The sequence below is a fragment of the Hemiscyllium ocellatum genome, chromosome 47, assembly GCF_020745735.1.
Source record: "Hemiscyllium ocellatum isolate sHemOce1 chromosome 47, sHemOce1.pat.X.cur, whole genome shotgun sequence".
NCBI classification, from domain to species: Eukaryota; Metazoa; Chordata; class Chondrichthyes; order Orectolobiformes; family Hemiscylliidae; genus Hemiscyllium; species Hemiscyllium ocellatum.
This window is the reverse complement of record NC_083447.1, coordinates 9,434,975-9,460,004: the sequence shown is the minus strand read 5'-3', so window position 1 is coordinate 9,460,004 and position 25,030 is coordinate 9,434,975. Positions and strand designations below refer to the sequence as shown.

General features: G+C 40.3%; 1 protein-coding gene across 1 annotated transcript in view; it reads left to right on the top strand.

The window, feature by feature from the left end:
* ap2s1 (adaptor related protein complex 2 subunit sigma 1) overlaps positions 1-25,030 on the top strand; it is a 44,546-nt gene that overhangs the window by 3,325 nt on the left and 16,191 nt on the right. The window contains exon 2 of the mRNA XM_060856097.1: positions 14,290-14,439. Within this exon, the coding sequence (XP_060712080.1) occupies positions 14,290-14,439 (150 nt within the window). The remainder of the gene's footprint in view (positions 1-14,289; positions 14,440-25,030) is intronic.

Genomic DNA, 25,030 nt, shown 5'->3' with positions numbered 1-25,030 from the left:
AAGCATTAGTTGTAACCAGTCTGTTAATCAGCACCATGCTTGTTTGCCTCTGCAAGCATCTTAGCCAACTTCTCCTTTAAATTGAAGTCTGTTATTATTATAGGAACAATTTTTCATTTTATTTTCAAATACTTTCCTAAAACTGAAAAGTTTGTTTTTTTGCCTTGCTTCCACGTGGAATTTCAAACTGTTGCTGCATGTGGGCAACCTGCACCTTCCTCTGCTCTGTAACCAGATGTAGGGATTGTGCAGCTTTTGAATTTCGGTAAAATATTTGATTTTCCTCTATCCATAAGGAAAACATCTCCTTTTGAGGGATTATCAGAGATCAGGAAGCTTCATCTGGGGAATTGTCAGACCTCTTACCTTCACAGTTCATTTGCATTTCTTGAAAAGGCAAAGTAGCCATGATTATAACCTTATTCTCTGCCAGTGTGATGGGACCTTGGCAAAAGGGTGATATGTGGTTGATCTGTATATATGCTTATTCTGTCCCATGCTGCATATATAGTCAGCTGGAATATCTACATTGCCTTGAAATTACTGTCCTCAGATTTCTTCTTGTTTCTAGGAGAAGTTCTGCATTTTCTTCTGCCCAGTTACAAACATTAAGAATAAATTTGACTTCATCCTAGGCCCAATTTGTCTTCAAGTGGATGTGATCGTCCACTGTTTCATATTCCTGGTATCTGGGATGACGGAATTATCCTATAATGAGATGTTATGGGGAATTGGTCTGTATTCCCTAGAGTTTAGAATAACAAGTGATGATCTTGTTGTAGTATATGTAATTCTTTGGGGTTAAAACAACAGAGATGCTGGGAGGCTGTTGCCCTAACTGGGAATTTTGGCGGTCATAAACTTAGAATAACGAGGCAACTATTTACAAAAATAAAGAAATTTTTTCAATCAGTTTTTTTCAGATTATTAATATTTGAAATTCTGTTCCCAAGAGAGCTGAAGGTGTAAAGTAGTTGAGTACATTCAAGACAGAGATCTGTAGACTTCTGGAATTTCAGGGAAAACCAAATGTGGGAGTTATCAGTCATGATTTTATTCACTGTACCTGCATGGACTGCGAAAGACCACAAGGTAATCATCTTCTCCTCAGGATAGATTAGAAGATGGACAACATCAAACACCCATGTCCCATAAATTAGTGTATGCTTAATAAAAGCAGTTCAGTAATCCTTTCTTGGGGACAATTGAATTGAAGAGGACGTGTGCAATGCAAAACAGCCAGTATAGGCACAATCACTGAATGGCCTCCTTCCGTGGTGTATGGCTGAGTTACATGTTTTGATTTGCACATGGTGGTGAATAATCCTGGAATCCCCCACTCTCGTAAACCTCTTAAAGGATTGTGATTCATTCATGGGATATGAGTATCACTGGCTGCACGGTATTTATTGCCTATCCCCAGTCGCCCTTTCTCTGGTGGTGAGCAGCTTTCTAGAACTGCTGTATCCGTTGAGTGTAGATACAACTGCAGTGCTGTTAGGGAGGCATTTAGCTCCACAGTATTGTCAAGTCTGCCTTGGGGTTGCATTTGTTGATAAACTGTCAATATTTTTCAGGTTGGAGTATAAATTTTATTTGTATAGCTGAAGTCATTTTGAATAAATTCAATTGCTTTACTTGAATTTATTTTGAATTTGCAGTGGGAATGTACATTTTGTAAATGGATGCCCATTTTCACCATATACTTCAACAGCTTGGGTAACTCTATATTCCAGAATGATTTGGGATTATCTCTAATGTAATACCTCATTGTATTTTCATTTCCAAATGCAAGTATAAGTCTTGCTCAGTCTAATATAATTTAAGTATTCTAGTTCCAGGCTAAAATGGTGAGGTTCACCTTTGTTTCCAAAGCATAAGAGCACAAAGCTGACTATTAGTCAATAGAGTCATGGAAAGGAGATGCCATAGAAGTATCCTGCTGAGGTCTTAGTTGATGCAGAATCATCGGGGACAGTTGATGCTGGATTTTAAAAACGAAAAAGCATTATGTTCACACATCATAACCTGATTCTTTAAAAAAATGTTCACTAAATTAAATATTGATGTGTCTTTTTTTCTGAAATTCAGAAATGGACTGTTAATTCATTTTATTCCAAAAGTGGGTGGAAATAATTTAAAAAGTTTTAACTAAAATGGAATCCATTTCCAGGGCTATTTTTTTAAGGATGTTGTTGCTTTTCCTGAGGATTTCCTAGTTTTAAACAGTATTCTCCCACCCTACATTACCAACCACCAGCCTAATTAGAGACTTCAGCAGCATTGTGTCCTGGGCCCCTGAGTTAGCAGACAGGACTTCCTGATCAGTGCCAACACTTAATGGAAATATTTGAATGGAAAGAAGAGCTGGCTAATGCTTTTACTTAAAAATTAAGGACCTAAGCTATTAGCCAATTCTTGTACTTGCAAATGTGTAAACGTTTTTTTTCAGCATAGCCAAAACCAAATGCCATGTTGAATTAACCAATTCAGAATAATCAAATATTGTAGTTGTTGACAGCAGCACAGTTATTCTTTAAATGAATGTCATGGGTGTTTAGTGTGTCGTTACTTTTGGCCAAATGAATTTTAGAGTCGTAGAATCCTAGAGTTATACAACACAGAAGCAGACCCTTCGGTCCAACTTGTCCATGCCAACCAGATATCTTAACTAAATCTGTCCATTTTGCCAGCACTTGGCCCGTATTCCTCTGTACCCTTCCTATTCATGTACCCATCCAGATGCCTTTTAACTGTTGTCATTGTACCCACCTCCACCACATCTTCTGGTAGCTCATGCACCACCCTCTGCATGAAAATGTTGACCCTTAGATCCCTTTTAAATCTTTCCCCTCTCACCTTAAATCATACCTTCTAGTTCTGGATTCCCCCACCCCAGGCAAAAGACCTTTTTCTATTTACCCTATCCATGCCCCTCATGATTTTATAAAACTATACGATCACCCCTCAACCTCTGGCGCTCCAGAGAATATAGCCCCAGCCAGTGACTCTTAATTGAGGTGTGATATAGCTGCATGCCAAAAGGAGTTAAAAAGAGGGGAGCCAATTTATCTCTCCTTACTTAGTTAAAGCAACTTTCAAAATTAAAAATCACACAACACCAGGTTTAATGGAAGCACTAGCTTTTAGAGCGCTGCTCCTTCAGGTGATTGCGGAGTATAAGGTCGTAAGACCTTATAGCAAAAGTTTACAGCGTGATGTAACTGAAATTATATATTGAAAAAGGCTGGATTGTTTGTTAAGTATCTCATCTTTTAGAATGAGCATATTCGTTTCAGTTCTTTCATATGTAAATCGTAGAACTTTTTTAAAGTTACATTCTCAAGTGAACTTTAACAATTGGTGTCATGTCGGCCCAGATAATGCAGTTAAGGTATGAGGCGCCCGATGTGAGATTGTTTTTGCCACAATATTCAGACTGATTCTGATCTAAAAACCGGATTCTTACATGGATCACAGAATCTTACATGGATTCATGCAGTTTTTGAGCAAAATAAACTGTAATTTTTAGTTTGTTGAAAGCTGTACATTTATCAGAAAACAAACAGTCAGTATCAGAAGTCAAGTGGGAATGCAGAACAGACTGATTGATTGATTGTAATCTGGCAGTTAAAGGGTGATTTACCAGGTTGGACTTAATGATGGATCTTCAAAATTATTGTGCTTGAATGTTTTTAAACAATGAGACGTTACCAAAACTTCTCAGCTTGCACCTCACCAGGGCAAACATAAGAATTTAAAATTTCCACTGAGTAGTTTACCATGGAGAAAACAATAGAGTGGATTTCCTATGCTTCTAGATCATTTTTTTAAAAATGCAAGGCTTGAATGTATTCATTTTGCTTGCATTGAATTAATCCCAGAGTATGACTGCATTTTCTTCTAGCAAGTCGAAATGAGCCATATAACAGGCCTGACTCATTTTAATTTGGTTGTTTATATAGTTGTTAGCACACTCAGGGTTGTTGAGCAAGTGCTGCCCATTCATGCAATCACTTTGAATAAAAGATTGGGTTTGACAAGTTCAGGATGGTTGAATACTACCTGGAGTCTGGCTGTTCCAAAGAACCCAAAAGGAGGTGATTCAACGGGCCAATCATTGGGACAAGCAGCCTTTCTACCCAGAATTGTACTTGCATTGAAATGCATGCTTGATAACGCTGAATTATGTGGAAGGCGGAGTTATGTTTTGAACTGATATCAGCACCCTGTTGATGGAAGACAACATTTGCATTGCCACTGCATTGTAACAGCTTTAAGCAGCTTGCTTAACCAGTTGTTCAAATAATTACTCAAGTAATGAGAGAGAAAAACCCAGTGATCAGAATCAAATATCAGGATGTAGAGGTGCTTAATCTAAAAACTTCCACTTCAACCTAACCAATTATTCTCAAGCCCAACCAGAAAGATGTCACGCAATTTATGTGGATAGATAGTGAAAGCTTCATATGGAAATAATTTTTTAATAACGTTAACAGCATAATGCCTTTCTACCTTGAGAATGAAAACATGAGGCGGTAGAAGTAATGCTTCAGCTACACAAAGCACCCAGTTAAGTCACACCTTACAGTGCTTTGTGTGGTTCTGGGCACCAAACCCAGGAGGGATGTTACGCCTTTGAGAGCATAGGTGTACCAGAATGACTTTCGCACCTTAAGGGTTAAAGTACAAGAAATCTCAAAATCTAGTGCTGTTTTCCGCAGGACTTAGAACAGTAAAGGAGTGTTTTGATCACAGCTGTCAAGATATTAGGATGAAACAGATGGTTCTCTACTAGTTAGGGAGTTGGGAGCAAGAAGATAAAGTTTAAAAATTAGAGCCAGGCCTTTTAGGCTGGAAATTAGGACCGGGCAGTAGAAATTTGGAACTCTTCCATCAAATTGATGTGAGATCAATTGTTAATTTTGAATAATAGTGAAAGAATTTTGTTCACCAAAAGTATTGAAGGACTTTGGCAAAGGTATCGCTGTAGAGTTCAGTTGCAGATCAGCCATGACCTTTATTGAATGGTAGATCAGGTTCAAAGGGCTAAAAGGCTTACTCATGTTTGTGTGTTGTGGCAGTTATTTTTTTTTTAAATCATCAACATTGCGACATAAATTTTTCTTATGGTGTGAATAAACCGCCCAGTCACTTACATAATTATTAAAATTAAAGATAGGCAAATTAGGTGCATTCGGGCTAAGACAAAGTGACGTCTTAAATGATGAAGTAAAATCCAATCCATTGAAAAATGTTTAAGTAATGACAGTGTTCAGGCATGTATTATCTTAATCTGTAGAATGTTGCACTTAATTAGACACTAAATTCTGAACACCCACAAAGTATTTTACCTAAGGGATTTGAAGGAATAGGGTGTGTGTATGTGCAGTTATTTTGTTTAGGGAGAAGGGTGGGGTTGGTGTCATGTTCAATTAAATATTTCTTTTGAACATGTATTTTTTCCTTAATCTTGTTACAAATGATTAAGAGCATTTCTCAGAGGATTAACCAGCAGGTCCAAGCAATGCAAAATGTATATGTTCATGTTAAAAGGGACAGATGTTGAAATGTTATCACATCTTTCTTGCCGGATAAGGATATGAAGAGAAACGGACCAAAGGGAGATAAATGTGGAACTATGTAATATTGGTTAGCAGAATCCCAAGAGCCTGAATGGCTCAATCCTATCACTCTTGCTGGTCACAAGTATTAGAGTTGCAGAAGTCTCAAATGATTGAGGTCAGAAGTATGAATCTTGATTGATTTCTTCCCACTTCCATGCTGTAGCCAGTTATTGCAATGTTACTGCTGACATGAAATCTTGGGTATTGCATGCAAATGATTGAATTGGAATAGGACTCACTCTAATACAATCTCTGCCTGAAGGGATGACATTCAAAGCTTGTATGGGGAGGATACTGGAGTCCCAACGACATGTTGCTTAATGAATTGCATGGGCAAAGTGTTGTAAGAATGAGTATGATGTTGAAAGTGGCTGTTGCAAGTTGAAAATGTTGTCTAAAACCCATGTCCCAAGGATGTGTTTGCTTTGAATATCTCAAAACTAGAGATGAAGAACAAGACAGACAACATCTGGAATAATTGCCTATTACAGTTCAGAACCTCCAGTCGGTGAGGAAACTGGATTGAAAAACACTCCTAATAAATTCATCTCACTTTCTATATTTATTTTAAAATTTCACTTGGAGGCAATAGATAGCAAGCAGTGGATTGAAGCCCATATTCTAATATTGGGGTTCAGGCAAAGGTTATAAATAATTTGCAGTTCACTGTGCATTTTAATCCCTCAGTCTGATTAAAGCCCTGAGCTCACTCTGTTATTGGACACCCTTGACTTATAATTATTTCCAGATATCCATTAGTTTCTATATAACACATTCCAGCTCAACTTGTTCTTCATGATTAGAAGGGTGGAGTGCAGTGAATGCTATAGACACAAATAGTTTGCTGATGTAACCTGTTCTCCAGCAGCAGAATATCAGAAAGGCAGCAGGTGGCCTTTGGATGAGGAAGTAAACATAAGCAATTGTGAAATATATTAGAGCAGTATCTCTCTATTTTTCTCCCCATTGTGACCCTTTTTGTTTGAGGCTTGAAAATTGCCATGATCTCAGACCAGGGAGGGCTGACATATGGGAGATGATATTTCGACTGCAAGGATTTTTAAGGGAAGAAGTACCTGGCTTTTTACTGGAGTTTTCAGGATAGGAGTAGGCCTCGAAGATCAACCATTTTGGCACACGCATGGCAGCTATTGCTGGCTTGGAGCCTGTAACCTCAAAACTCTGGCTCATAACCCTGATGGGGTTGCAGTACCACTTTGGGAAACCCTGTATTAGAGCAAACCTTGGTATGTCTTGGTAACAAAAAAGAAAGTTTTCATTCTGAATTGCATACTCGTCGATATTTTTCTGTCTGTGAGAGATGATGATGTGCAGCAAATTCACTGGGGGGAATAGTTTCTGAAGGTGCACTTGTACTGATTGGTGAAGAGACCAATGAAGAGAGACAAGCTCTGCTGCAAGAGCCTCATATGAAATGGTTATTGGGTGTTGCTGTAGATGGTTGTTTTTTATCATGCCTATGTGACCACTGATCATCATGGTGACAGTTGCTCGCCCACAGGTGATGTTCCCATTTCCTTCTATCATTAGTTAGTGTCTCCCAGGTATGAAAATTATTACTTAGGGGTCTTCATTGCCATGCTTGTAAGCATCAATGAAGCAGACATAAAGTGTTCTTTTGGGTTTTTGGCTCATTGCCATCCAAAAGGTTCTTGGAAATTCTAAATTTGAAAAGCATTTGATTTGTAAAGGAAAAAAATGATGCCAAAAGTTTGTGTTGGCTGAAGAAGAGAGAACTGTGTCACTCTTACAAACCTGTAATCACTGATAGGCATGTGCCTCCATTTCCACTGCCCTTGTCATGTCATCAACAAATAGCCAAATTTTGTAATACAGAAGAACCTCGATTATCTGAAGGACGTGGGTAGGAAGTATTTCATTCAGTTAATTGAATTCGGGAGAATCAAATGCTGGATAACATGGTTTAGCCAAGCATTGGGATCTTAGGATCTTGCCGTATAGTCCAATATTCGATAATCAAGGTTGCTCTGTAATTATATGGAAAACAGGTCAAAGGCAGGCTGTAGAAAAACTGGTATCACAGTAAGAATATCTGGAGTTGGCCAGAAAAATGCTGCAGTCAGTATGAGTAGATATCAATATATGTCTTAATGTGTCCTGCCTTAACTTAGCGATCTGAGTCAAGTGAACAGTTGAGACCATTTTTGCCCTCAAGGAAAATAAGGAGTCGCCTATTTAAGAAAGGATAAAGTGAGATTTTCTTTTTTTCTGAGGGCAGCAAGTCTTTGAAATTCCCCTCCACAAAAGATGGTGGAAGCAAAGTCCTTGATTATTTTAAGGCAGAGTTAGACAGATGCTTGATAAGCAAGAAGGTGAAAGGATATTGGGAGGAGGCAGGAACATTAAGTAATCAAATCAGCTGTGACCTGACTGAATGGCAGAGCAGGCCCATGGTGCCACATGGCCCACTCCTGCTCATAAATGATATTTGCATATCAATGTCCAAAACATGATGGTGCCTTAAAGATAATGGGTTGAGGCTTCCATTTTAGTGGCTAAGTGAGAGTTCCATCAGTTTTTGGAGGGATTCTTGCAATGAGACCCTGCAAGGTTTCTTGCTTTATCTGATCAAACATGCCTCATTAACTAGCTACCACACCCCAGTGATATCCTTAATGTCTTATTCTAGTACCATCTTACTATGTACTGTTATTGGAACAAGTTGCCATCAGATATCGACTTTAAAAAAAACGAATGCCTCTTGTACCTGCATCTTCTTTAAAAGCCTGTTGTGCATGTGAACAATAACTCCATCTAGAGTGTCCTGTGGTTTGTTTGGAGGTATACTCAGCAATGGAGGAAGAAAGTCAATGACCTTCTCCACTTTACCAGTGTAAGAAGGCTATTCTACATGGAGTATCCTCCACTTCATTAAGAAGGGCATGGAGTATAAGAGCAAAGAGGTGATAGTGTATTCGTGTGAAATGTTTATTAGACAGTAGCTGAAATATTGTACATAGCTTTGGGTGCCACATTATAGGAAGGATGTGAAAACATTGGAGAGAGTAAAAGTGGTTTACAGGAATGAGAAACGTTTTTGAGGATAGATTGAACAAGTTGAGATTGCTCTTGGAGAGAGAAAACTGAGAGGAGATCTGAAATTTGAGCAGGCTGGCCAGAGTAAATAGAGAGAAACTGTTACGTCTGCAAAAGGAGCAAGAGAGTGTAGATTTAAAATAGTGTGCAAAAGAAGCATAGTTGAAATGAGGAAAGACATTTTCATTTGATGATAGTAAAGGTATGGAATGCACTGTCTGGAAGTGCGGTGGAGGCAGATTCAGTTGAGGCTTTAAAGAGGGTATTGAGTGATTATTTGGATGAAAATAATGTTGGCAGGGTATGGGAAAAAGCAGGAGATTGGCACAAGCTAATGGTACCCATTTAATTTAATCCTGTGCAGGCATGATGAACTGAAATGCCCTCCTTTGTGCTGTAGTACTTCTATGATGTGCCAGAATCTTCTCTCCAATTCCTCACACTCATTCTAACCCTGCTATGGCAACCATCCCTCACCAACGCTCATACTTCAGCACTTTTGCCATAGGTTACAATATTTTCTCTCACTCACTCTCACCCCACCATCCCTGTCAGTGCTTACTCTGCATGTCCTCCTCACTTGCTAGGATGCTTCCTCAGTGTTTCAGTGGCCAACCACTTTCATCTCCCTTAATACCTACCTCTCTCTCACTCCAGGAGGAAAACAGTGGAGCAGAAAGAGTCAAGATGGGTGGTCGCCATTTAGTTTCTCACTCCATCCTGCCTCTGATCACCCTGGTTGGCTGATTATTACCAAGCCCCTGAACTGGTATCAGATGGTGCCATTAACTTACTATGTCAGCACACCATATGAAGGCTATCTCCTTTGACTTGACGGAGGACTGCTGCCGACCCTGTCAATCTTCTTGCCTTTGTGTCTGCCCTAAACAGCAAAAAAATGAGCTTAGTATATCTGGCTGAGGGGCAAACCACAAAAGGGCAAGGTGAGGCAAATGTGACAGGTATGCTGTGAGCATCCAGGTAGACTCGGAGTGAACGAGTGCTATGACAGCAAGAAAATAGGCCTGAGCCTTGTGCAGTCCATGAGCTTGTTGTGTGACCCTGAGTTCAGTGTGTGTCTGTGGCAGCCCTTACAATGATAGTCACCAGTGCAGCATTAAAATACAGAAGTGTGGTATAAGATGTGCCATAAGAATTCTTGGAAGTAATTCCATGTTGAATACTTGACATTTACCTTGTTCAAAATGTTTGGTAAAGTATGAGGCTGAATACAAATGAGTTGAGTTGTGGCAATCAAAAGGCATTTTTAAAAAAAGTATTATCTCCTTAATTGGCAACATACCGCTATCAATAAGAGACTGGCCTCATCATTTAGTGAAAGCATAAAAGATACAGCAAGATGTATCTCACATCAAGATCAACCTCACCGAGTATCTTGTCTGATTCTGTCACAAATCTCACCATAGCTCATGTCACTCAGACCCCTGTAAGATTCCACCCAATAAAACAATCTAAAGTGCTTCAAAATAGGCGTTAAACCCATAACGTCAGATTTGAACAAAACAATTGGGTTTCAAGGAATACAAGAAGAAAAGAGGCAAAAAAAGGTTTAGAGAGCAAATTCCAGAGCCCTGTGCTTTGTTAGCTAAAGTGCAGGTTCCAAATATGAAGCAGTTACAATTGGGGATGCTCAAAAGGCCAGAATCCAAGGAGCGTCACTGGACTTTTAACTCCTGGCCTCATGTTAGAATGATTTATCAAGCTCCTGAAGATGTCATCAGAGATGAATTTACATATTTAAATTGAACTCTGCACCATCTTTGGGAGGTGTCCTTGCTGCCTGTAATTGTACAACCAGATCAGGGCAGGGCAGAGTAAGACTGGTTAAGTCTCCTGTTTTCCCACTTACCTACCCAATATCTCTTTATTGCAAGTTGAAATTAAAGTCACTTTCTCTTCTCATAAAATAATGAATAATTGGTCTTCCCTTCAAAGACTTGTTTCAAAGATCAATGGAATTTCATATCTGATCAAAAATGTCTACCTTCGCGTTGAAACATTCCTTTACCTTTGACCTTCTGGGACGATCATATTTCCTCTTAAGAATTTTGAGAGTGGAATAAATACAGACTTTAAACTTGCTTATCTTGTATGAGTGTAAAAATATGTTTAAGGAGTGTTAGTCTGCTTCACTGATGGCCTCCATCAATTTCAAATTGAACTCTATATGGACCTGGGCACCCTAAGATACAAGTAAACATTTGCTAATACAGGGACTTCTGCCTGTATGTTGATTATTAACCAAATTCAGTAATAGGTCAAGGCCATACAGTAGGATCTCATTAGGAATAGATTGAAGAGAGATTGTGAATGAAGTGGTCAGTAGGTTTGTGCACGTTTTTGCTTTGCTTGCTGTAAGAGAGAAACCTATGAGAGGTGAGGAGCTCCCCCAGTTTTAATATTCTGAGAAAGAATAGCCCTGAAACCTTGCGCACCAAAGCTAGCCACTCCTTTAAGTTGATCTAAGGTACAGCTAAGATACTGGCATCTACCTGACAATGTGGAAGATTGCCCAGCTGTGTCCTATCTACAAAGACCAGAAGAAATATCACTCAACCATTTATCGGCCTCCTCCCGGTCATCAGTAAAGTGATGGAAAGAATCAAAAATAGTTCCATCAAGCAACCTTGATTCACCGTCAATTGCTCCTTTCGATTCCACTGGAAGTATATGGTTCTGAAATTTGTTGTAGCCTTAGTCCACAAGTGGGCACTGAATACTAGAAGAGGGGTGTAAGTAACTGCCTCCAACATTAAGACAGCTTTTAACTGGAAATGGTGATGAGGAAGACCAGCAAAATTAATGTAAGAGGCATCAAAGGTTAAATAATCTGCCTGGTACAAGAAGGCATGATCATAGTTGTCAAAGGCATGTCGTCATTGTCCCAGGATATCACTAAGTGTTTCTCGGGGAGGTATCCTCAGCCCAACCATCTTCAGCTGCTTCATTGATGACTTTCCCTCTCTCAAAAGGTAAGGAAGGTTATCCATGATCAATTCTGTAATATTCAGCTTGATCAGCAATGTCTAATAACAAGGTAAGAAATACCCGTCTAAATCGAGACTAGGGAAATCTGAAAATTAGGAGAAAGTGAGGACTGCAGATGCTGGAGATCGGAGTCAAAGAGTGTGGTGCTGGAAAAGCACAGTTGGTCAGGCAGATCCCAGAGGCAGGAGAATTGATGTTTCAGGCATAAGCCATTCATCAGGAATTCCTGAATGGATCACGTCTTAATCCTTGAACAATGTCAGAATTTTCTTTTTAATTAACTTGAATCGGAAACAGAGCAGTAAGTCTTGATACCAACATAGTACAGATTCAGACAGAAGGCAGTGCACATGAGCTGGTTGCTTAGGGAAGCTCAAAGGTGTTGAAAGATGTTGCTGCATTTTGGAATGGCAAATCAGGGCGGGATTTAAACGCTTAATGGTAAGGTCCTGGGAGTGTTGCTGAACAAAGAGACCTTGGAGTGCAGGTTCATAGTTCCTTGGAAATGGAGTCGCAGATCAACAAAATAGTGAAGAAGGGCATTTAGTATGCTTGCTTTTATTGGTCAGTGCAGTCATTCTGTTATAACACGTGTTTCATCAATGCAAATTCGCTGTAACTCGATTGGCGAATTGGGGACGCTGTTTCTACAGCACAAACTTTTAAAACGTGTGTTGGTTGTAATATGATTACAGCGCCAACACTTTAAGCACTGTTTATAAAGTGTGATTTTTCAATAATGTGGGGTTGCAGAAGAATTGATTGTATAGGAGTTAGAAGCTCATGTTGTGGCTATATGGGACATTGGCGAGGCCTCTTTTGGAATACTGCATTCAATTCTGGTTTCCCTGTTATAGGAAGGATGTTGTGAAACTTGAAAGGGTTCAGAAAAGATTTAAAAGGATGTTGGTGGGGTTAAAGGTTTGAGCTGTAGAGAGAGGCTGGAGTTATTTTCCTTCAAGCGTTGGAGACTGAGGTGTGACCTTTTAGAGACTTATAAAATCATAAGGAGCATGGTTGGGGTGAATAGACCCAAGGTCTTTTCCTTGGGGTGAGACTGTCCAGAACTAGAGGGCATAGGTTTAAGGTGAAAAGGGAAAGATATAAAAAGGGCCATAAGGGGCAACTTTTTTTACACAGTGGGTGGTGTGTTTATGTAATGAGCTGCCAGAGGAAGTGGTGGAGGCATGTTCAATTACAATATTTAAATGGCATCTGGATGGGTATATGAATAGGAAGGGTTTAGAGGGATATGAGCCAAATGCTGGCAAATGAGACTAGGTTAGAATATCTGGTCAGCATGGACAAGTTGGACCGAAGAGTCTGTTTCCATGCTGTACAACTGTATGACTATGATGTTCTGACCCTGTATTGACAAAAAAAGGAAGACTTAAGCCAAGGATTCATGTTCTTTTAGTTGTATCCTGTCCAGTTGTGAAGAATTGCTCAAAAAGCCTTCTCATTGTGTACATGCATATGTGATTTGTCCATTTGATGCTTGAGCCATATACTTCCTTTCAATGTGACAAGCTCTCTCAATTGTCCTTAGTTGTATAGATCCGAGCCACCTCGAAATTCAATTCTGACACAATTCCAAAGGGCAGCTTGAAAGAATTAGTCAACCAGTTGTCAACGCTGTTACCTCCATATCAGCTTTTGAAAACCAATTTATGAGGTGTATGCTAATTTAAATAAAAACATTGGACAGCTGGTTGCACTTTCCAAACAATTATTGGAAATGTTGTGCTCGAGTGAATTCAGCACAACCTCCAACTGTTAGAATACATTAAACCCAGCTCAATGGAACAGTTTTATCCTTGTTCGTCTAATGAAAATCCACTAGGCATGGTTTGGAAATATTAGTGATGGGACGTTTGCTACTTGCAATTTATACACCTAATTTCTTACTGCTTTCCTTCAAATCCTATAAAGGTTCTGCTAGACCATGAAGGTTAACAACATTCTAGGTTTGAACTCTCGTCTGAGCTATTATGGTTAATTCCAAACAGTGTACATAGCTTCATTTTGGTTAGATACGCCTGGATGAGGAATGGAAGTGTTGTTTTTGTTTTTCGATACTCAATTTCTATCCAGTGATATCAGTTACAGACCGTATCATTCTCCCTTGCAGGGCACCTCTAGATTGAATAGCCCAATTACACACACTGTCTAATGATTCACATCAGGTTATGGACACCCAAGGAATGAGACCACAGAATGTGTTGGCAGTTGCTTGAGAGGAGAAAGGAGGAAGATAAAGAACATAGGGCTCTTCGAGCAGTGAGATGTGAGTTCTGTTTCCCCAACTCTATTGAATTGCCAACATAACTAATCTTCTGTGAGTCTGGATCAACAAACCGCCAGTACAGGCCGGGGGGCAATTTGTTTACTGAGCCTTGCTGCCAGATATGTTGCACAAACAAAATGGAGGGGAGCATACATTCCAAAGTAATAAAAAGTAAAAAGTTTCATTGGTATTTCTCATGTAAGGTTGCTGTAAAATTTTCCCATGGGCACTAATTCAGTCAAAAAAATGACACCACTTCAGTTCACCAGTTTACTTTTCTCTCTTTAGATCCGTTTCATTCTTATTCAGAACCGTGCTGGGAAAACCCGCTTGGCAAAGTGGTATATGCAGTTTGATGATGATGAGAAACAGAAGCTCATTGAGGAGGTTCATGCAGTGGTGACCGTTCGTGATGCCAAGCACACCAACTTTGTGGAGGTACGGTCAGGCTTCAGGATTTTTGAAGCTGCTGTGATCAAGTTATTGGGGCAAGTGTGGTCCTTCATCTATAACTGAATTTGGTATTTGGCTTCTGTGCTTTCCCTCTAGTTATCTGTGTCACTCCCTCCCTGTGGTACAACATTATCGAACACATGCACATTGATAGTCAAGCTTCCTGTAACTGGCATTAGTAAATCTGGGCTAAGAAAAGGATAAATTGACTCAAGGGCTTTCCTCTGATTGTTGGAAAACATTTATAAATATTAGATAACTTGATGATCAGCCTCATTTGTGAAGTTCTCTCATTTGAATAGCATATTAATAACTGAAATTCTGCTGTCACACATAAAGTATAGTCTCTTAGGTGGGTGATTACTTTTGTTTCCACTTTCTGACAGTGGGTATTTGCTACAAAATGGTACCCATCATTTTACAATGCTTTGGAGAGTGATCAGGAAAGAAACCACAACATAAAAATATGAATTACGCAGCTGAAGTGGGGTGTAGGGGTGATGCCTGTAATTGATGCTTTTTCTTGTACAATAAGCCAAGTTCCTTGTTTCAGCTATCTAACTGGAGGCTGAATTTCCAACAGTAAAGGAGGTAAGGATGTTCTCCAAAGATTGCTCCCAAATGCACCAACCCTATGGGTTAGCAAGGCATTTTTTTTAATAAAAAAGCTCCGTTCATAATGTTATGACATTCCAAAGCCCTTTACAACCATTGAAATAATTCTGAAGTACAGTCACTGTAGGAAATGTGGCAGTCAGCTTGATATAAAAGATAATCTGACCACCCTATTGGAATTGGATGATGTATCATCACAGAGTGATAAAGCAGATAAACTCTTAACTCAAAAAAAGTATTTGAGTAACTAGTATATTGAAAGAAAAGTGCAAACCGTGAGTGTTTTTGCTGAATGATAGATTAAGGCTTCTTTGACAGCACCTCCCAAATTCATTATCCCGACAACCGAATGCAATTTTTTTCCAAATTTTTTCTCAGCGATCAAACTGTGAATGACCCCCATCTGAGACCAGGAAACTGTTAAAGTAGAAGCACAGTTGTTATAACTGTCAGAGTTCCATAGCAGTCGTTACTGCCTCAGAGTTTACCAACCCACAATTCCAGCTTGCTAGCCCACTTGGACTCCTGACCCCCGTGTTGCGAAACCCTCTACCAAAAGGACAAAGGTGATAGATATATGAAAACAGAAGCACCTGGAAGCTCCTCTTCAAGCCACATACCACCCTGACATGGGAATAGATTGGCATTTCTTCGCTGTCACTGAGTCAAATTCTCAAACTTTCTTAATCACTGTGAGTGTACTTACCCTAAATATGTGACTCCACCATCAGTACTTAAAGGAACAGTTAGAATAGTCAGTACATGCTGACTCAGCCAGACATGCCCACATCCCATTAATGAATAAACTGAAAGGTACATAGTTGCAGCTTGTGATTTGTAAAGGTTCCATCCAAAAAAAATGTACATATTGGCTATGTCTCACTAGAGTCAAATCAGCATTGTTCAAATGTCACTGCTCTATATGTACAAAGCTACATGTATACAAGTGTTACTGTTTAAGGGAGGTTTCTCATGTTAGATGTGCCAGATGTTAGCCCCTATTTAAAATGTGAAGCTTTCGGCTGTGACTGGATGTTCAGACACAGACGTCTGTCAGGAATTTGTAAAAACATCAGCTTTGGGAATCCTTAAATAGGAAGGTGAGATTAAAATTCCCTTGAGTCTCACATTTTGAAGCTGAATGCAGTTCAATCTTCATTATCTAGAACTTCTTCCCTATTGTGATGACACTATGGCTTTAAGAGGTGAGTCATAGAGCTGTACAGCATGCGAATAGACCCTTTGGTCCAACTCATCCATGCCGACCAGGTGTCCTACATTAATCTAGTCCCATTGTCAGTATTAGCCCATATCCCTCTAAACCCGTCCTATTCGTATATCCATCCAGATGTTGTCCTGTTATTTTTTAAAGAAAGGTTTTAAGGAGGTGCTGAGATGTATATTGAAAACTTGTAAACAACTTGCAAGGCCTTGGTTTTTTAAAAAAAGTTGGAACAATACAAGCAGCCTGAATGGGTGTGGTCAAGCTCTCACAGAATCAAGACTTTTAATTTCTTAGTTTTTCAGTAGCAGTTGTTGCTGGAGTTTCAGCAGGGTTTAGAAGCTCTGTACATCTCTCCCTGCTACATTCTCCTCTCTCTCGGTTACAACTAAAAACTGGGGGGGATGGGGAGGGTGGGAAGGGGAGAGGTCTCTTCCTTCTATGAATACAGTGTGCTTTGTTTCAGATCTGGAAGTTTAACCAATCAAATTGCATTTGGAGAGCAGCACCTTATCTTTAAAGTAAGAAAAAGTTAGGGTTTAGACTATCATTATAATATATTTTGAGGGGGTCAGGTCTGGTCCATAACTCTTATAAAGGAAATAATGTTCTTGCACTGGATGTTGGCTCCAGCCTTGAACAGTTCTTTTTTTTTTCAATTTGCTCCATTCATCTTCTGTAGGCAGCACCTTTGGGTAGCTTGACTCACCTATCATTGCATTCAAGCCATGACGGTGATTGTTACCAGATTATCAGTCAATTTACACAGCTGAGTCCAATTAATCCAATATTGACAAGTACAGCCTTTCAAATGAATTATGTGTGGGTGCTGTGAATGTCACTCATAGCATTCTGGGGCAAGGTGTTTGTCTCCTGGACTCTGCTTCTTTAAACAAAGTGTAACACCCCACACTGCCTATGCTGAGATCCAACAATCCAAAATATACTGAAAATTGAATGAGTTTACCACTGAAAAGGGGAAGAACCTGGCAGCTTTGTTGACAGATGTCATTGAGCCCTTAACTAGAAAATCACTGTTTCAGTTCCTGATATGTAATGAATTAATTCATCTCCACTGAGCCAGCAGTTGGGGATGCTACAATTAACATGTCAGGTTTTATTTTGGAATTCTCGAAGTCAATGCCTTTAACAGATTTATAATACAAAATAGCTGTCCAAACGCCACAGCTAATTCTGGTCATTTGTCACTAAAAGTGAATACCAACATCTGGTAGAATCAACAGAAGAATGACCCCATAGACAGTAACATCTGCCCACATGTAACCTTAATGGGTAGTGTTTCATGGCAGTAACGCTCATGTATTCACAATGCTGCGACAGCTCTAGTGGGACATAGCTAATATGTAACTTGATTGCCTTTGAGTCATTAGTTTCACATACTGCTCCAATTAGCCTTGTGCTGTGTCGCTGTTAGTTCACTGTTTTGTTTACTTCTTCGGTGTTATGTGAATTGTATTAATCCTCAGAGTACTGACTGTTTTTTAATCTTACAGCTCCTACTGCACATAGCGAGCTTACCATGGCAGCAGTGAGCAGTGGGACTCATTCGTTCTGAAAAATACTTCTATTTCTCCCCTCTTTAGAGGGCACTGATTTATACTGTGGATGTAGAAATTCAATGATATCGGGCCCATGTGACTATATCTCGTGTGTGTTGACAAACAGCATGCATATCACAGGCTAGAAATAAATAATCTTTCTGTTCTGTAGCAATAAGTGCCATGCCAGGTGGTACACTAACGTACCAAACTAAGATTCCCCAAGAGTTTTGTCGCCAGAAGCCTCCCATGTTGCACACCATAGGGCCTCTGATTCTGAAAACAATTAAACTGTGCTCCCATTAACATACAGGTATCTCAGATTGCTGATAACAGCAGATACCAGTGTTCTGATTTAGGACTTGTCCATCAAAGAGGTATCGAGCTAATAACAGCCTTCAACAAGCCTCCAGACCCATAAGTTTTAACAGCTTTATAATCAGGATCATGCACAGGCTGGCAATATCACTGTCTCAATGAGTGTACTTTAATGGTAAACAGGATTCAATTTCAGACCTGAAAACAACAGACAAAAGAGCTGCAGAGCAGGAACACTGAATATTATTGAGCAAAACACAGAAATGCACAAAGGCTCAATCTTTCCTCAGTTTCTTCTCAATTTTAGCCAATCAGCCCTGTATGCTCAAACCATGGAGTACCAATCAGCAGAAAGGTTAGCAAATCTAAGTGGACATTGTGATTAGGCTGTCGCTCATGCCAATTTGAAAGTTTTATTGGGATGGAAACAGATTTTAAAAAATCATATAATACTATCAGCCCTTACTGAGTAGAATGATCTTAGCACAACACCAGTGAGCAGTGGAACTTGAGTTCTTTCTGAAAAACATTTCTATTTCCTTTGTTCTTCAAAAGCCACTGATTTATGCTGAGGTACTAGCAGCTCACTGAAATTGGTCCATGTGGCTATTCTTCGGTGAGTGTTAGCACACAGCATGCTTATTAGATTAGAAATAAGTTTCCTTTCAATAACACAGTTAACAGTGTTATGGGCACTGACGTTGAACAGTAATTTATCAGAAAAAGACTGCAAGCACTCAAAGTCAGGCAAAATGAGAATGGTACATTAAAACAGCATAGATTGGCTTCTCATCACTGCACTCTTCTGTTAAACTTAGTTTCAAAAATGCTTCAAGTTGGTTTAGAAAGATTATTCAAATGTTAGAAGTATTTTTATATAGATTTTAGAATTGAAGATTACAGTGACCTTTTAATATGCCCTTAGATCCCGGAAGTAGTAGGGCATGTAAATAAGGTGATGAAGAATACAAATTAGATTATTGCCTTTACAAACCAAGGTATAAAATATGAGAAAAAAAAGGCAAAATTAATGAAGCGGCAAGTTGTGAGGGGGATGCAAACAGTTTATGTAGAGATATTGAGAGGTTAAGTAAGTGGGCAAAAGTTGGCCAATGAAGAATGATGTGGGAAAATGTATAGTTGTTATTTTTGGGAGGGAGAACAAAAGAACAGTGTTATTTAAATGGAGAGAAATTTCTGAAAGCTGCAACACAAAGGGATACTCACAGATGAAACATTGGAAACTAGTACGCAGACAGCAGGAAAGCTAATGGAATTATTTCAAGAGGTTTGGAGTATAAGAATAGGGAAGTCTTACTGTAACTGGACATGGTGGTGGTGAACCCATATCTGGAGTACTGTGTGCAGTTTTAGTTCCCTTGTTTAAGAAACTATTATTTCATTGGAGGTAGTTCAGTGGAGGTTCACTAGGGTGATCCTTGGTATGGAAGGGTTATCTTGTGAGCAAAGGTTAAATATGTTGGGATGGTACTCATTGGAATTAGTAAGAATGAGGGGTTTGACATGGTAAATGCTGAGAGAATGTTTCCCCTCAATGGAGAGTCTAGGACTAGAGGGCACAGTCTCAGAATAAAAGGACAGCAATTTTAACACTGAGATGAGGAGGAATGTCTTCTGTCAGCGGGTTGACTGTCTTGGGACTCCTTGTCACAGAGAGCTGTGAGGGTAGAGTCATTGTCTTTGAAAGCTGAGATAGATTCTTGAGGAGTAGGGGAGTCCAGGGTTACTGGGAAAGGGCAGGAAAGTGGACTTGAGGATTGTCGGATCAACCATGATCCAATTAAAATGGCGAAGTAGGCTTGAGGGGCCGAAAAACCTTCTCCTGTTCCTATTTCTTATTGTCTTATAGGTTATGCTAGAATTATATAAAAGGCAGCTTAGACCACAACTCATCTACTGTATGCAGCTTAAGTCACCTGTTTATTCAGAGGGTCAGAAGAGATTTACTAGGATGCTGCCTGGCTAGAGGGTCTGAGCAATGAGGAAAGATTGGATAGACTGGTGCTTTCTTTGGCACAGCGAAGATAGGGTGGATAGGAAGGCAGTTTCTTCCATGAAGAGAAAGGTCAGTAATCAGGGGCATAGAGTTAAGTAAAATGCAAGGAGGAGGATTTATTTCACTCAGTGATGGAATCTGGAATTCGCTGCCTGAAAGGGTGTTTGAATCAGAAACTCTAATAAGCAATTGGCAAGTGGGAGAATTTTATAAGTGAGATAATGAGAGTTCAGAGGCATTATGTTCCTGTTAGAGTAAAGGTTAAGGCTGGTAAGAGTAGGGAACAACGAATGACTAAAGATATTGAGGTTCCGGTCAAGAATAAGAGGGAGTCGTATATTAGATATAGACACTGGGATCAAGTGAATCTCTTGAAGAGTAAAAGGGGAGTAGGGGCATTCTTAAGAGGGAAATCAAGAGGGCAAAGAGGGGATATAAAATAGCCTTGGCAGGGAAGGTTAAAGATAATTCAAAGAGATTGGGCGGCGCGGTGGCACAGTGGTTAGCACTGCTGCCTCACAGCGCCAGGGACCTGGGTTCAATTCCCGCCTCAGGCGACTGACTGTGTGGAGTTTGCACGTTCTCCCCGTGTCTGCGTGGGTTTCCTCCGGGTGCTCCGGTTTCCTCCCACAGTCCAAGGATGTGCGGGTCAGGTGATTTGGCCATGCTAAATTGCCCGTAGTGTTAAGTAAGGGGCATGTGTAGGGGTATGGGTGGGTTGCGCTTCGGCGAGTCGGTGTGGACTTGTTGGGCCGAAGGGCCTGTTTCCACACTGTAAGTAATCTAATCTAAAAAAAAAGATACTACACCTACATTTAGAGCAAAAGAGCAACTAGGGAGAGAGTAGGGTCCCTTGAACATCAATGATGTCATCAATATGGGAGAGATCTAAATGAATTTTCTGCATCAGTTTTTACTGTGGAGAAAGAAATGGAGGCTCGAGTACTTGGGGAAATAGATGTTGATGACTTGAAAACAGTCCACATTACAGAAGAGGAAGCTCTGGAGGTCCTAAAAAACGTAAAGGTGGATAAATGTCCGGGAACTGTCCAAATATATCCCAGGATATTGTGGGAAGTTAGGGAAGAAATTGCAGGGCTCCTAGCAAAGATATATATATATCACCTCCGGTTATGGGTGAGATGCCAGAGGACTGGAGGGTGGCTAATGTTGTGCCTTTATTTTAGAAAGGCAGTCAAGAGAAGTCTGAGAACTATGGATTTGTGAGTCTGACCTCTATTGTTGGAAGGGATTCTGAAAAATAGGATTTACATGTGTTTGGAATAGTCAACATGGCTTTGTGCATGGGAAATTATCTCCCAAACTTGATTGATTTCTTTTATTTGAGGACATAAGATTGATGAGGACAGAGCAGTAGACATGGTCTACAAGGACTTCAATGAAGCCTTTGACAAGGCTTCGAATGGCAGATTAATTAGTAAAGTGAGATCACTGAAATTCAGAGCGAGCTTGCCAGTTAGATACAAAATTGGCTTGATGGTACGAGACAGAGGGTGGTGGAGGAGGGTTGGTTTTCAGACTGGAGATCTGTGACTAGTGGTGTTCTGCAGGGATCCGTGCTGGATCCACTTTTGTTAGCATTTATATAAATGATTTAGATGAGAATTTAGGAGGAATGATTAGTAAGTTTGTGGATGACACCAAAATTGATTGTATAGTCAACAGTGAAGATGGATATCTAAGATTATAAAGGGATCTTGATCAATTGGGCCACTGGGCTGAAGAGTGGCAGATGGAGTTGAATTTGGATAAATGCAAGATTGCATTTTGGTAATGTGAACATGAGCAGGCCTTGCACGGTTATTGGTAGGGCCTTGGTTAGTGTTGTAGAACAGAGAGACCTAAGGGTTCAGGTACATATTTCTTTGAAAGTTGTATCACAGGTGGACAGGGTGGTTAAGAAGGTGTTTAGCATGCTTGCCTTCATTGCTAAGACCATTGAGTATAGGAGTTGGGACATCATGTTGAGGTTTTACGGGACATTGTTGAGGCCATTTTTGGAGTACGGTGTTCAGTTTTGGTCACCCTGGTATAGAAAGGATATTATTAAATTGGAGAGGATTTACCAGGATGTTGCTGGGACTGGAGGGTTTGAGTTATAAGAATAAGCTAGGACTTTTTTCACTTGAGCGCAGAAGGTTGTGGGGTGACCTTATGGAGGCTTATAAAATCATGAGGGGTATAGATAGAGTAAATAGCAAAGGTCTTTTCCTAAGGCTGAGAAAGTTCAAAATCTAAAGGACAAAGTCTTAAGGTGAGAGGAGAAAGATTTAAAAGGATCCGAGAGGCAATTTTTTCCACGCAGGGTGGTTCGGATGTAGAATGAACTGCAAGATGGAGTGGTGGGTGCAGATTTGATTGGAACATTTTAAAAACCATTTGGATAGGTACATGAATAGGAAAGGTTTAGAGGGATAAAGGCCAAACACAGGCAAGTGGGATTAGTTAGTTTGACAAACTTGGCCGGCATGGATGAGTTGGACTGTAGTGTCTGTTTCCATTTCTGCCGAATGATGCTATAAGCAAATTAGAATATTTATTTGTGTTGCCATCTTCTCCATAGACCTGGGCCAAAGCTAGGAAGTGCAATTAGTGAAGCCAGATTTTTGTTGGCTGGCGGAGATAGGTAGCACAAAAGGAGGCTATGAGTCTACTGTTGCAGTAACCACAAGATCAGAAGACATTAGAGCAGAAGGAAGCCATTCAATGAAATCATAGCTGATCTGACAATCCTCAGTACCTTCCTGTCTTTTCCCTCTAACCATTGATTTCCTTATTGATTATCTGTCTATCTAAACCTTGAATATAGTCAACCGGCGTACACTCTACTTTTCTTTTCAACCATGCGGGACTCTGCGGTCCATGCATGGGAGCAACTTCTGGAAGTAGAAGTCAACAGTATGATCAGTGTGCAGACGCCAGTCAACCTTGGAGAAGCTGCGCACATGCACAGCCTCACTGCTTAGAGGGAATGATGTTAATGACTCCGCCTTGACAGCACTCTGTGGAAAAGAATTCCATAAATTCACTACCCTCTGAGAGAAGGAATTCAGCCTCATTTCTGTCTTAAATGGGTGGCCCCTTATTCAGAGATTATGTCCTCTGGTCCTAGACTCTCCCACAAGGGGAAAACAACCTTTCTGCATTTACCCATGTCAAGTCCCCTGAGAATCTTGTACATCTGAATAAGGTCCTTATTCTTTGAAACTCCACTGATTTACAAACCCAGTCTATTCTTCCTTCCCAATAACAACATCCCTCCTTACCTGGTATCGGCCGAATGATTATTTTCTGCAGTGCCCTCCATTGCTATACATTTTTTGTTCAATAAAGAGGCCCAAAACTGTTTGCAGTATACCTCTGTGTTTTATAGACAATAGGGCGGCACGGTGGCACAGTGGTTAGCACTGCTGCCTCACAGCGCCTGAGACCAGGGTTCAATTCCCGACTCAGGCGACTGACTGTGTGGAGTTTGCACGTTCTCCCTGTGTCAGCGTGGGTTTCCTCCGGGTGCTCCGGTTTCCTCCCACAGTCCAAAGATGTGCGGGTCAGGTGAATTGGCCATGCTAAATTGCCCGTAGTGTTAGGTAAGGGGTAAATGTAGGGGTATGGGTGGGTTTCGCTTCGGCGGGTCGGTGTGGACTTGTTGGGCCGAAGGGCCTGTTTCCACACTGTAAGTCTAATCTAATCTAATCTAATCTAATCTAATCTAATCTAGGTGCAGGAGTTGGCCATTCTGCCCTTCGAGCCAGCACCACCATTCATTATGATCATGGGCTGATCATCCTCAATCAGTATCCTGTTCCTGCCTTATCCCAATAACCCTTGATTCCACTATCCTTAAGAGCTCTATCCAACTCTTCTTTGAAAGTATCAGAGACTTGGCCTCCACAGCCTTCTGGGGCAGAGCATTTCACACACTCACCACTCTCTGGGTGAAGAAGTTTCTCCTCAACTCTGTTCTAAATGGCCTACCCCTTATTTTTAAGCTGTGTCCTCTGGTTCGGGACTCATCCATCAGCAGAAACATGCTGCCTGCCTCCAGAGTGTCCAATCCTTTAATAATCTTATACGTCTCCATCAGATCCCCTCTCGGCCTTCTAAACTCAAGGATATACAAGCCCAGTCGCTCCAATCTTTCAACGTAAGATAGTCCCGCCATTCTGGGAATTGACCTTGTGAACCTACGCTGCGCTCCCTCAATAGCCAGAATGTCTTTTCTCAAATTTGGAGACCAAAACTGCACACAATATTCCAGGTGTGGTCTCACCAGGGCCCTGTACAGCTGCAGAAGAACCTCTTTGCTTCTATACTCAATTCCTCTTGTTATGAAGGCCAGCCTGTTATTAGCTTTCTTCACTGCCTGCTGTACCTGCATGCTTGCTTTCATTGACTGATGTACAAGAACACCTAGTTTTGACTAGTGTCTTGCAGGTTTAGCAAAATCTCTCTACCGTTTAAACTCCATTCCCTTTGAAAGAAAGGCCAACGTTCCATTTGCCTTCCCTATTACCTATTGAACGTGAATGCTGGCTTTTTATGATTCATAAGTGTGAACTTCCAAATTACTCTGTTCCGCTGCTTTTTACAGTCTTTCTCCATTTAAATACTATTCACCCTGTCTGTGCTTCCTACCAAAGTGCATAACTTCACATTTTCCTATATTATATTTCATCTGCCAAGTTTTTGCCCACTCGCTTAATCTGTCCATATCTTTCTATAGACTCTTTGTGCTCATCCTCACAATTTTGCCTTTTGACCAATGTTTGTGTCATCTCCAAACTTGCTACAATACATTCACTTCCTTCATCCAAGTCATTAATA